The 13,911-nt window shown below is 44.2% G+C and overlaps 2 protein-coding genes across 3 annotated transcripts in view; one reads left to right on the forward strand and one right to left on the reverse strand.

The window, feature by feature from the left end:
- The first annotated feature begins 8,770 nt into the window (after positions 1-8,770).
- The window catches only part of MRPS35 (mitochondrial ribosomal protein S35), a 50,412-nt gene continuing 45,271 nt past the window's right edge, over positions 8,771-13,911 (forward strand). The window contains exon 1 of one of the 2 annotated variants that reach the window (XM_017507080.2): positions 8,771-8,941. In XM_017507080.2, the coding sequence (XP_017362569.1) occupies positions 8,830-8,941 (112 nt within the window). In that variant the 5' untranslated portion in view covers positions 8,771-8,829. The remainder of the gene's footprint in view (positions 8,942-13,911) is intronic. The other variant, XM_017507079.2, reaches the window with a different exon arrangement.
- Positions 9,547-11,179, reverse strand: LOC108288198 (cyclin-Q-like). The gene is made up of 2 exons (XM_017507081.2): positions 9,997-11,179; positions 9,547-9,936 (listed from the first exon to the last, which is right to left on the reverse strand). The coding sequence occupies exons 1-2, from the start codon at positions 10,651-10,653 to the stop codon at positions 9,907-9,909; spliced, it is 687 nt and encodes a 228-aa protein (XP_017362570.1). The 5' UTR covers positions 10,654-11,179; the 3' UTR covers positions 9,547-9,906.

Here is a 13,911-nt window from a genome sequence, read left to right on the forward strand (position 1 = left end):
TTTAGTAGAGACAGGATTTCACCATGTTTGCCAGGATGGCTTCCATCTCTTGACCTCATGATCTGCCCGCCTTCACCTCCCAAAGTGCTAGGATTACAGGTGTGAGTCACCGTGCCCGGCTGCTGTGATCTTTATAACTCAAACATGTTGCAGTGCACTCTGATAGTCTGTCCTACCTCAGTTTGTAAAATGCTGACTGCAAGCCACCAATTGATATCATGACCACCAATAGGTCACAATCCAGAGTTGTAAAAACTTTGTCATGGTAGAAGGAGAGAGAACTTCTGAGTTTAGTTAAGCTCAAACCTGCCTAAAATCCCAGCTCTTTTATTTAGACTTACCCAACCAAACCTCTGTGCTAGTTATTTTCAGTTCAACCTCCACATCTATTCCCCACCTTCTCGGTCTTCTTCCAGGCTCTGGCTGCATCACTCTGGCTTCCACTCAGTGGAGAGCCCGAGATCAGAAGGGGAACAAGTCTGGAATGTATTAATCCAACCCTTTCTGCCTCACTACGCTTGGTTCCAGACAGCTCCTGTCCAACTGGCCCTTCTCTGAGACTCCAGCTCCCTCCCGTTCCCGTCTCAGGCCATTGTTGGTTCCGGGGTGCTTCATTATTCTTTGTTAGTTCCTTGCACCCTGCCCTTACCATGGAGATGTCCTTTTTCCTCAGGTAGACTTGAGAGTGCCATTGGATTGCTTCTGGAACCCTAATGCCTCCTGATTTTCCCATCTAAAAACTTGAGATGACAATATCTACCTCGTAGGACTGCTATTCATTATGAAATTAAGAATAATCGGCCAGGCGCAGTGGCTTACGTCTGTAATCCCAGCAGTTTGGGAGGCCGAGGCAGGCGGATTGTGAGGTCAACAGTTAGAGACCAGCCGGACCAACATGGCGAAACGCCATCTCTACTAAAAATACAAAAATTAGCAGGGCGTGGTGGCACACGCCTATAATCCCAGCTACTCAGGAGGCTGAGGCAGGAGAATCACTTGAACCCAGGAGGCGGAGGTTGCAGCAGGTGTATATCGCCACGGCACAGCCTGGGTGACAGAGCAAGACTCTGTCTAAAAAATAATAATAGTAATAATAATAATAGTGCTTAGTACAATAATCTAAATCCACTCTTTGATTCTTTATCCAGCCCAGTAAACAGGATCCACAGCGAATATAAAGGCGCATCGTTCACTTCAATCTAGATTTAGGCTTAAGAGCATGCTGTTTTCTTTCCATTAGCTGGGTGTTCTTCCAATTAAAATAAGCCTTGCAACGTTAGGGAACACCAGCCCCCAAATCCCCTCTTTTCAACTTTATCTCTCAAAGAAGTCCTGGGGGAAAGTGAGGAAGTGGGTGTTCATAATCCCCGTGATGCCTGCAGCTTCAGGAAAAAAGAACATGATGTATATTCTCTTCAGCCTCAAGAAATGGCTTTGTTTTCCCTCCTCCCAATGTTAATTCACCCCCATAGCCCTCTCCTTGAGGAACCCGGAATAGGAAGAACATAGCTGCAGACTTGTATTTGTCCTTCATTAGGCATTGGCATGAAAGTGTTTAATAAAATGAAGTATTGATATACACAATTACTTGTCAATTAAAAATGATTTTTTTAAAGAAGGTGATATTGGCAGAGACAACTGTTTCCTCTTTCTGGTAGAGAGGTCTCCAATAGCATAGAGTCAAGCTCAGCCTTTGCAATTTGGGTTAATATGTTGCAAAAAAAAAAAAAGTGTAAATGAAAGAAAGATTCAGTCAAGCATAATTGCTGAGTGCTTATTACAGGTATGGCTTGTTCTGTGCCCTGCCAATCCAGCAGTAAAAAAGAACAAAGTTCCTAGTCTCAAAGAGTTTCTATCTTAATGGTGGAAGACAGACAAACACATACAGATGTTTAAATGCATATTTTCAAAACATCTCACACCTGTAGTAATCTCAGCACTTTGAGAAGCCAAGGCAAGTGGATCACTTAAGCTCAGGAATTTGGAACCAGTCTGGGCAACATGATGAAACCCTGTCTCTACTAAAAATACAAAAATTAGCTGGGTGTGGTGGCATGGGCCTGTAGACCCAGCTACTTGGGAGGCTGAGGCGGGAGGATCACTTGAGCCCAGGAGGCAGAGGCTACAGTGAGCCCAGATCCAGTCACTGCACTCCAGTCTGGGCAACAGAGTGAGACCCTGTCTCAAATAATAATATTAATTTAAAAATTAGAAGTAATGTAAAGAAAAAGCATGATCTGGGAATAAGGAGTACAGGAGGTGCTATTTTATATTGAGTGGTGAAGGAAGGCCTCAGTGAAGAGGAGGCAATTAGCTAGACATCTGAAGGAAGACATTGAGCATCAGTGCAGACATTTGGGAAAGAGTGTTCTAGGCACAAAGAACCGCAAATGCAAAGATCCTGGAATGGGAGTGGATGTGAATGTGGATAGCAAAAGAGGCTGACATGGACGGAGCAGAGATGAGTTTGGAGAAGTAGCGAGCAAATGGATCAAGCTGATCAAACTTGTAAACAGAAGTAAGGACTCAACTATTCTGAGTGATGGGAGAGAGAAATATCTTGACTGACCTGCATGTTAAAAACCTCACCTGAGGCTGGGCATGGTGGCTTAATCTCAGCACATTGGGAGGCCAAAGTGGGTGGATCACTTGAGGCCAGGAATTCAAGACCAGCCTGGCCAACATGGTGAAAACTCATCTCTACTAAAAACAAAAAATTAAGCCAGGCGCAGTGGCACATGCTTGTAATTTCAGCTACTCAGGAGACTGAAGCAGGAGAATCTCTTGAACCCAGGAGGCAGAGATTGCAGTGAGCTGAGATCACACCACTGCACCCCAGGCTGGGTGACAGAGCAAGACTCTGTCTCAAACCAACCAACCAACCAACCAACTCTCACTTGATTGCTGGGGGGAGACCTGATGGTAGAAGAAAAAGAAGAGGAGCAAAACCCAGACAAGCAGTTAGGAAGCTGTAGTCGTCCAGATGAGAGAAAAAGGTAGCCTGGAACACAGTCGTAGAGGAGGAGGTGTGAAGAGGTCAGATTCAGGATGTAGCTGAAGGTAAAGTGTACAGCATTTGCTGATGATTGGATGTGGGGTTTGAAACATGCAACAATTAGATGCTGTATTTCCAAATGTCTTGAATAATAAGAGTACACACAAAGGCAGAAATAAATTTGTCTTTGACTTTCCTTTATCCATAGAAACAAAAAGATGGAGAAAAGCATTTTAGAGAAACAGTGCCAGGGTAGGTGATTGCCAGACGGGCACTGTGTGACTGGTGCCTCGCTGAGGAAAAAGTAAACATGGGCAAAGGAGATCCCAAGAGGCAAAAATGTCAATATACATATTCCTTGTGCACACTTGTCAGAAGGAGCACAAGAGGCAGCACATAGACGCTTCTGTATGCCTCTCAGAGTGTTCTAAACAGTGCCAGAGAGGTAGAGGACTGTGTCTGCTAAAGAGAAAGGAAAATTTGAAGACGTGGGAAACGCGGACAAAAGACCCGTAATGAAAGAGAAATGAAAACCTATGTCCCTCCAGAAGGGGAGACGATAAAAAAAAAAGCCCAAGAAGCCTCCTTTGGCTTTTCTCTTATGTTCTGAGTATTGCCCCCAAATCAAAGGAAAATGTCATGATGTGAGGAAACTGGGAGAGAGCTGGAATGACACTGCTGCAGATGACAGACAGCCTTATGAAAAGAAGGCTGCAAAGCAGAAGGAAAAATATGAAAAGGATATTGCAGCAGACTGGGCTACAGAAAAGCCTCATGCAGCAACCAAGGGAATTGCCAAGGCTGAAGAAAAACAAGAAGAGGAAGAGGAAGGAGATGATGATGATAAACAAGTTTGTTGTAGCAGTTTTTTCTTTAAAGCATTTAATGACCCCTTTATACAACTCACTCCTTTAAAAAAAAAAAAAAAAAAAAAAAAAAAAAAAAAAATTAAAATACAAGGTTGTGTGTAAGATTTGTTTTTAAACGTTACAGTGTCTTTTCTTGCACAATTAACATGTTACTGAATGTCCCTTTAAATGGCCCTGTCCTGGTGGTGTTTTTAATAGACATTAACCTTGCCTGGTGCAATATGGGGGTTGTAACTGGCATGGAAATTTAAAGCAGGTTTTTTTTGGCTCATAGCACAGATTAGTTATGTATGAGGATAGTTTTTTCATCTTCATTTTTCTCTGATGCAGCTTATATGAAATAATTGTTGTTCTGCTAGCTGAATACCATTCTGTAACTGAAAAAAAAGTTGCAGCTGTTTTGTTGACATTCTGAATGCTTCTAATCAAACACAATTTTTTAATTTAAAAACATTTTAGCCCTTTGCCTTCAGTAAACTGGGCATGAATAGGCCCAGGTGGCATGCCTTAAAGTTGTTAAGCAATAATTATTCCCACCTTGAACGCTTCTGGGAGGTTAGGTTATTCAGTCACTTAATGTTTCCTTGGTGTATAGTGACCCCTGTCGGCAGGAATGCTGTGTGAAATACACTGTCAAGAAGGAGGTGATGTGAAGAACATGCAACTTGGAATCAGATGTGGATTTGAGTTTCAACGCTCATAAGAGCAGAGTCAAGTGGCTTAACTCTTTGTTTCCTTATTTGTAAAATGGGAATTACTTCAACTATATCATGAATTGCTTAATGGGGATATGTACTGAGAAATGCATTGTTAGGCAATTTCATTGTTTTGGGAATGTAATAAAATGTACTTACACAGACCTAGACAGTACAGCCTACTACACACCTAGGCTATGTGGCATAGCTCCTAGGCTGCAAGCCTGTACAGCATGTTACTTTGCCAATACTACAGGCAACTGGAACACAATGGTAAATATTTGTGTATCTGAACATATCTAAACACAAAAAAGGTACAGTAAAAAGAAGGTATAAAAGGTAAAAAAATGATACACCTATATGGGGCACTTACAATGAACGGAGCTTGCAGGATTGGAAGTTGCTGTGGGTGAGTCGGTGAGTGGTGAGTATATGCAAAGGTATAGGACATTACTGGATGCTACCGTAGACTTTACAAACACTATTCACTTTATAACTTCAGCTGCACTAAATTTATAAAAGAATAAACTAATTGTGCTATGACAGTACAGTAGCCACAGTGTCACTAGACAAGAAGAATGTTTCAGCTCCATTATAGTCTTATGAGACCACCATCATATATGCACAGTGGTTGGCTAAAACATCTTTATGTGGCACATGACTGAAACTCAAGGGAGACAAAGCTTGTGAAAACATTTTCTATACTAAAGTGTAAGCTAACCAGAATTTCAGAGAGCCTAGTACAAATTCTAAGTATTCATGTTATAAACAGCTGAAAGCCATAAATCAGAGTCACCATGTTTTTTTCCAGGTGAAAATTAAAATGTGAAGCTTTTGTTGATTTTAAAAACACCGCATTCTCATTTAATTTTTTTAAAGCTATATGCTTGGTATAAAAATTCAAGTACAGCATGGAGAAAGTGAAGTCTTCAGGAGTGTCTCCTCCATCCTCATACCCACTGCCTCAAATCTGCTGTTGACCCTTCCAGACTTTGTATTGCAAATAAAAAAAAATTAAAAAAAAATATAATGCACAAATGAGATTATGCAATCCATAAATGCTTTATAACCTGCATTTTAAAAAACTTAATATATTGTGGAGAATTTTCTATGCTAATAGATTTATATCCACTTCATCCTTGTTAAAGCTGACACCAGTGGTTCTCCATCTTGCCTGAATATTAGATTCACTTGAAGAACTTAAAGTAAACAAAAAACAAACAAAACCCTAGTGGTCCAAACACATCTAGACCTATTAATCAGCATCTCAGAGGGAGTCTAGATAATTAAAAAAAAAAAATCTCCTAAGTTACTCTAATATTTAACCAGGATTGGGGCCCATGTATCTTAAGCAGTGATGCAGGATTTTTCCTGGCTCCTTTGCTGGACTCCCAGCAGGGGTGCTCTGTCTACTAGGCCCACCACACTCAGCCCCTTGAGGGAGGGAGCACACGAGTGAGCGAGTGCAGGGTCCAGCCTGCCACTTTACCACTAAGTGTGCTTTCCTTCCTTTTGTTCCTGCTGCAGAGCTTTTTAAATAAACTTTCACTCCTGTTCTAAAACTTGCTTTGGTCTCTCTTTCTGTCTTATGCTCCTCGAACAAATTCTTTCTTCTGAGCAGGCAAGAATTGAGGTTGCCACAGACTCATACAGATTTGCTGCTGGTTACAGTATGAATATGATAGTACTCCTTTTGTCCCTAAATTTCTATGGTATAGAACTTGCACTTGATTAAAATATACAAGCTTGCAAGAACAAGAGGCTGTTACATTGACCCTGAGTTTAATGCCAATGCCCACCATTTATATTTATGCCTTTAATCACGACTGTCCTAAGAAAAATATTATTGCTCCCATTTTCCTTGAAACTGAAACTCAGTGAGGTTAGGTAGATTTGTCCAAAATCATGAAGAAGGAAAGCCTGGATCAAACCCCACATCCATCTGATTAAAAAGACCATGCTTTTGATCTTAAAAATAGTTTGAGGAGAGGAGAGAACAGCATTGGAATATGGGGTCAGAAGGTGGTGTGATGTGTCTATTCTACCAGCCAAGGAATGCCAAGGAGTGCCAGCAACCATTAGAACCTAGGAGAGATGCAAGAAACAGATTCTCCCTCAGAACCTCCAGAAGGAACCAACTCTGCTGACACCTGGATTTGGACTTTCTAGACTCTAGGATTGTGAGAGAGTAAATTTCTGTTAAGTCATCCAGTCTACGGTACTTTGTTCCAATCCCCTAGGGAACTCATACATTGTGCTATTTTGGAACGATAACAGGATGGTAAAAGTCCAGAAAAGATGAAGACGATGATTGTTCCAAATACTTGTCCATCTCATGCTATTTATCTCCCTCCCTTACCTTACTGATTGATGTCCATGGCACACTGAATACCTATGTATGGCTTTTTTTTTTTTTTTAATGTTTTAGTGAACTTCATTGTATAGAACAAATAAAATATATCCTGATTTTGCAATGATTTTCTTTCCCATGAAAGTGTGGGTGAAAAACAGTAACTTATAAAAATACTTTAGAACTCTAATAAGATAATATGTACATTCACACCTTATCTTCGGAGTATTTAAATGGTGAGAGGTTCACCTGAAAAAAGTTTTCCCCAGGAAGCCCATAGAATATTCTTGGACACCTGTATACCTCTGCTCTACTGGTTGCATGCTTACCAAGAGTCAGTTTTATTTATTCCTAGTTGTTTTTACTGTTATAATTTTGTCACTTTGAGACAAAATAGAAAAACAGGCCAGATCCATGACTGTAATCTCGACACTTTAGGAGGCCAAGGCAGGAGGATCACATGAGGCCAAGAGTTTGAGACCAGCCTGGGCAACATAGTGAGACCCCCCCCAACTCTACAGAAAATTTACAAATAGAAAAAATAGTCCAGGTGTGGTAACTCACGCCTGTAGTCCAATCACTTTGGGATACCAAGGCAGGAGGATTGCTTGAGCCCAGGAGATTGAGGCCAGCCCTGACAACACAGTGAGATCTTACCTCTAGAAAAAAAATTTTTTTTAATTAGCTGGATGTGGTGGTGCATGCCTGTAGTCTCAGCTACTTGAGAGGCTGAGGTAGGAGGATCGCTTTAACCTGGGAGGTCAAGTCTGCAGTGAGCCATGGTGGTGCCACCATGCTCCAGCCTTGCAACAGAGCAAGACTCTGTCTCAACAACAATAATAAATTAAAATAAATAAAACATTTACAAAATAATGAGAAAATAGAGACTATTTTTACTAAGGCTTGCATGTTCATCCATTCTACCACAGAAAATAAGTGTTCCTCCAGGCACAGTGGCTCACACCTGTAATCCCAGCACTTTGGGAGGCCTAGGTGGGTGAATCACTTGAGATCTGGAGTTCAAGACCAGTCTGGCCAACATGGTGAAACCCCATCTGTACTAAAAATAGAAAAATTAGCAGGGCATGGTGTTGCATGCCTGTAATCCCAGTTACTCAAGAGGCTGAAGCAGGAGAATTGCTTGAACCCAGGAGGCGGAGGTTGCAGTGAGCCGAAATTGCGTCACTGCACTCCACCCTGGGAGACAAGAGCAAGACTCCGTCTTAAAAAATAATAAGAAGAAAATAAGAGTGTTCATTAAGGGTTTATTTTCTAAGCCTGATGAGTTCTAACTTTCGTAATTCTAACTTGGTCTAACAACAAGCTAACTGTATATAGCTAAAAGTTATAGGGTATGCACATGCGGTGTTCACTGTATGCCAATGCTGTTCATAAACATTTGACTATGCTAACTTGCCTAAGATCACACATTCCAGAAATGGTGAAGTCAAGTTTGAAACTCAAGCAGTCTGGCTTGGTATACTGCTTCTCTCCCCTTAGCGCATATCACTTGCATTAGTTGATGATTTCTTTAATCCAAGTAAATGTAGACAAGCAACAATTACAAAGAACCAGGAGTCCCTCGGGTAGACTGCCTGACTCTTGGATCATCTGAGGTTCCACCCAGACCACGCCTGCCTTTAGTGAGCCATATCTCCCCCATCCCTATGGTCCTTATGTGCAATTCTGTATGAACTGATTGACTCGATTGGTAAGGAATTTTTTGTTTTCTTTTCATTACTTCTTTCTGTTCGGGGGTATCTTCCTGATATTTGACTCCGCCCTGAATGCGGACCCCACGTGTTTCCTGTTTCTCCAGCTTAGGGCGGTGCCAGCCCAGGGAGCCTGCGTTTAGCCGACCCAGGCCCGCCCCTGACGCTGAACTGCGCGTGTCCCCTCCGGCTTGCCGTCCTTGCAGCTATGGCGGCCGCCACGCTCCCGGCATGGGTGGCTCTGCAGTCGAGAGCAAGGACTCTGCGTGCATTCTCCACCGCCATGTACCTGGCCACTCCGGTCCGGAAACCTGGCCTGCGTGAGTGTTTGTCTCGTCGCCTCCGGGCTTTGGGGGAGGTGCAAAGGCGGAATATCGGCCCTGTGAAGGCTGCCGCGGTGGCTAAGCCAGTGCCGCCTGGGAGAGGCCGGTGCATCCGCTTCCAGGCCAGCCTAATAGGAGAGCCGTGGACGTGCCCGCGTTGCCCGGCTCCTAGCTAGCCGCCTGTTTCTCCTCTGGGCGTTTGCTCAGAAAGCTTACATCCCCCTTTCCCGTAACCTGCTCCTGTGGTGCCCCCGCCCATAGCCGCTGGCACCGGTAACTGGTGTTCTGTATTGTTTATCGATCATCAGCAGTGTTGAACCGTGGATTTCCCCAAACATTAAGAGAGGCATACGGCAGTGCTAGGATAAATTGCTGCCCTGAATTCCAGGCCATCAAATGGGTGGCCTTCATTGAACAGGTGTTGATGACTTCCATTTGACAGAGATTATAGGGATACTTGATAGTGTGCTTACCCCGGAGGAGTCTAGTGGAAAATACAGATTTATTTTTTTATTTTTTCTGTTGATTAGTATCACATTTTATTACACAAAATAAATTTCATCCATGTTGCACATTCATTCTCGCTATAAATCTGGTTTAAAAAAAAATCCCTAGGGATTCAGTCTCATCTATTTCGTGATTTTCCTTTCATTGACGTCATGCCTCTATTGTAGTCAGAGTCCTCTCAAAGGACAAAAGCAGATGTGGCTGCCTTGGGTCACCTGCACACAGTGCGCTCCCAGCCTGCCCGCTGGAGTCGCGGCTCCCATCATCGTCGGGACCGCGACTGCTAGGTACTGTCAAAGTGGCAGCATGTCATCGCCTTCACCGGCCCTTCTCCAGCAGCACAACCAGTCCTCCCAGCTGGCCCTCTGGGGACCAGCCATGATGCGACGTGGTGGTAGTGTCCCCAGGCAGCTGACCATCCTGGGCTTCTCTTTGGGCAGACCTGGGCCAGGGCCTTAGGGGATCTCTGTGTCCATGGTATAAATCTGAATGAGATCAGACACAATATTATCAATGATTGGCTTGGTAAGGTCGTCACTAAATACCTGCCACCATGGCTTCTCAGTCTCGACCTCAGCAGGTACCTTGACTCCATAGACCTGCAGGGTCAGGTAGAGCACTGCCACGGCTATATGCTGGGCCTGGAAGCGGAGGCACAGCCCCCCGTGGTAGCTGTCCCGTAGCAGGGCCCAGGCAGTGACGGCGACAGGAGTCCGCTGCCAGCTGTGGCGGTTCAGCCAGTTCTTGAGGGAAACCAGGTAGTGGAGCAGGTACTTGTGTGGGTGCTGGAAGGAGACCTGGAAGCGCAGAACTCTCAGCATGAGAAGCTCGCACTGCACAATGCTGTCTCGGAGCTCCCAGAAGCGGGAGTCCAACTCCGGGGGCTCACCGCTTGGATTAAAGTACCTGTTGGACACATTGATGATATAACGAATCCTCAGATGCTGCTCTTCCACTTTGCCAGCCAAGTAAATGGAAGACATGGCGATCAAGTAAGGGTCATAGGCGTCCAGGTTGGTCTCGCAGAAGAACTTATGGTAAATGGTGCAAGCAGTGGCAATGGGAATGGACCGCATCCCCAGCTTGACACCTGCCTCCATGATGAACCTCGCCACTCGGAAGTGCACTCTAGCTTCGGGCGCTGGCCGTCCATCGGGCCCCCGCGCTACTGGTCCCCGTCCGCCGCCCTCCGGGCGTTCCATGAGGCCCTGCGGCCCCGGCGGAAGGAAAAGCGGCCCCGGCGGAAGGAAAAGCGCTCAGGCGCGCAGAGGCCGGCAGAGCGGGGCGGGGGGTACTCGCGGCGGGCGCAGCAGCGCCACCCCGCCACGGAAAGTACAGATTTATTAACGGAGAAGTGCTATGTATTGAGAGGTGCTATGATAGAAGTGTGGCTAGAGTGACCAGAGCGTTGAGGAGCAGCTGGCGTGAGTCTAATCAATCAGCGGATCCTGCCTGTGCTGCTCCTTGTTATATCTCTAATTTACTCTCCTCATATTACCAACAACCTAGTCCAGGTGACCATCTCATTTCTACGAGTTTCTTTTCCGTTTGCTGTTTCCCCTCTTGCTCTCCTACATGGAATTATCACAACAGTCAAATGAGGTTTTCAAACTTTAGATCTTGTCTTGCTGCTCCCGTGTTCAAGATCCACAAATAGTTTCCCATTGCTTTTCAGATAAAGCATAAATTCATTAATGCTTCATACTGGCTCTTCATAGTTCTAATACTTGTCTATTTTTACTTTTTCATTCTTTCTTTCTAGGAATACTTAACTCCTATTGTATACTCTGCAGTGTTCTAGACCCTCATTGGGGATACAGCAAGGTGGAGAAGTCAGAATATAAACAATCGAACAACTAAATAAGATGTCAGATAGGGTTTAAGTTATGAAGAAAAATAAAGCAGAGTATTGAGAATGATGGATTGGTGGGGGAGTACTGGCCATAGGGTAGATAGGAAAGATCTCTGTGAGAGTGACTTGAATAGAGCCCCCAAGCCATGCAGAGATCTGGGGAAAGAGCCTTCGGGATATAGGGAACTGTAAGTGCAAAGGCCAAAAGTTGAGAACAAGCTGAGGGGTGTGTTCAAGGAACGGAAAGAAAGCCAATGTGACAACAGCGAAGTGTGAGTAGAGGAGAGAGTGAAGTGGTAGTATAAGACGTCAAAGAGTTAGTTAAGTAATGATCTGCCCTCTCAAGAGTTTGTAGACATTTCATTTGGATTTTTGGCTTGGGTTTTATATTGGAAGGCTTTGAACAGGGAACATATATAATGTGATTTGCATTTTTAAAGGATCACGGGCTGCTTTACTGGGGTAAAAGTTGGAACCAAAGACCTGTTTGGGGGCCGTTGCAATAGTAAAAATGAGATGATGGTGACTTGGATTAGAGTAAAAGTGGAGAAGAGGGTGTAGTTGTGTTTGCAATATATCTTGAAGATAAGAGTTTATAGGATTTACTGATGGATTTGATGTGAGGCTTGAGGATGTCTTAAAAAATCCTGTTAGGTTTTTGTCCTGAGCAGTTGGATGAATAATGATTCCATTTATATGAGCTGGAAAGACTGGAAGAAGAAAATCAAAAGCTCTGCCAAGAGGCTGGGCATGGTGGCTCATTCCTGTAATGCCAGCACTGTGGGAGGTAGAGGCCTGTGGATCCCTTGAGCCCAGGAGTTTGAGACCAGCCTGGGCAACATGGCCAAACCTTGTCTCTATTGAAAATACAAGAAATTAGCCAGGTGTGGTGGTGCATGCCTATAGTCCCACCTACTCCAGAGGCTGAAGTGGCAGAATCACCTGAGTGTGGGAAGTCGAGACTGCAGTGAGCTGTGATCGCACCACTGCCCTCTGGCCTGGGTGACAGGAGTGAGACCCTGTCTCAAAAAAAGAAGAAAAGCTCTGCCAAGGATACATTATAGTTGAGAACCTGTTAAGTGTCTTCGGCCGCCTCTTTCTCTGTTTCTCTGTCCTATTCTTAAATTTCAGCCATATTGAATTTGTTCACTTTGATTTTCCCATGTGCTCTTGCTCTGTTGAAACACTTTTTCTCACCTGCCTGTCTTCATGGCTACATTCTGCTCATCTTTCAGGTTTTAGCTTAAAGTTCACTTTCTTAAGGAGATTTTCCCCAACTGTATTAGTCAGGGTTTTCCAGAGAGACAGAATGTAGATGTAGATGTAGATATATAGATATATGACGGGATTTTTAGGGGAATTGACTCACTCTACAATAGGTTGTCTGCAAGCTGGAAGCCCATGTCAGTTCAAGTCTGAAAGCCTCAGAACCAGGGAAGCCATGTAATTTTCAGACCAAGGCTGAAGGCCTAAGAACTCAGAGGGCTACTTGTACAAGTCCTGGAGTCCAAAGGCTGGAGCACTTGGAATTCTGATGTCTAAGGGCAGGGGAAGAGTGTCCCAGGTCCAGAAGAGAGAGAGAATATGTTCTTCTTTTATCTGCCTTTTTGTTCTCTCTGTGCCCTCAGCTGATTGGATGATGCCCACCTGCATTGAGAGCAGGTATTCCTCACTCAGTCTACTGACCCACATGCCTATCTCCTCTGGAAACACCCCCACAGACATGCCCAGAAATAATGCTTTACCAGATATCTATGTATCCCTCAATCTAGTCAGATTGACACCTAAAGTTAACCATCATGGCTGGGCACGGTAACTCACACCTGCAATCCCAGCCCTTTGGGAGGCCAAGGTGGGTAGATTGCTTGAGCTCAAGAGCTTGATACCAGCCTGGGCAACATGGTAAAATGCTTGTCTCTAAGAATTAGCCGGATGTGCTTATGCCTTTAGTCCTAGCTACTTGGGGTGCTGAGGTGGAAGGATTGGCTTGAACCCGGTAGTTTGAGGCTGCAGTGAGCTGAGATTGCGCCACTACACTCCAGCCTGGGCGAGAGTGAGATGACCTTGTTTCAAAAAAAAGAAAAAGAAAAAAATTTACCATCACACCAGCTAATTGACTAGGTTTAATTCCCTGCTATGTGTAGTCATAATATTTATTACTGTTTATTGAAATTATTTGTTAAAAAGTTGTCTTATTTGACTCTGTAAGAGTCATTTTTTAGATGATGAGCTTACTGTATCAGCAATTATATTCAAATAACTATAGAATTTTTCTTACCGGGTCCGGGCACCATGGCTCACACCTGTCATCCCAGCACTTTGGGTCGCCTATGTAGACAGATAATTTGAGGTCAGGAGTTCGAGACCAGCCTGGCCAACATGGTGAAACTCCATCTCTACTAAAAATACAAAAATTAGCAAGGCATGGTGGGATGCACGTGTGGTCCCAGCTACTCAGGAGGCTGAGGCAGGAGAATCACTTGAATCCGGGAGGCAAAGGTTGCAGTGAGCCGAGATCACACCACTGCACTCCAACCTGGGTGACGCAGCGAGACTCCCTGTTTCTGGTTTTTTGTCTTCATTAAAATGATTTTGGTCCCTGAGCTTA

Source organism: Cebus imitator, unplaced genomic scaffold (assembly GCF_001604975.1).
Source record: "Cebus imitator isolate Cc_AM_T3 unplaced genomic scaffold, Cebus_imitator-1.0 Scaffold367, whole genome shotgun sequence".
In the NCBI taxonomy this organism is placed as follows: Eukaryota; Metazoa; Chordata; class Mammalia; order Primates; family Cebidae; genus Cebus; species Cebus imitator.

Coding starts and splice junctions, on each gene's coding strand:
- LOC108288198 (XM_017507081.2), bottom strand. CDS start 10,653: ATGGAACGCCCGGAGGGCGGCGGACGGGGACCAGTAGCGCGGGGGCCC. Junction 9,937..9,996: donor CTGAGAAGCCATGGTGGCAG/GTATTTAGTGAC, acceptor GATCTCATTCAG/ATTTATACCATGGACACAGA.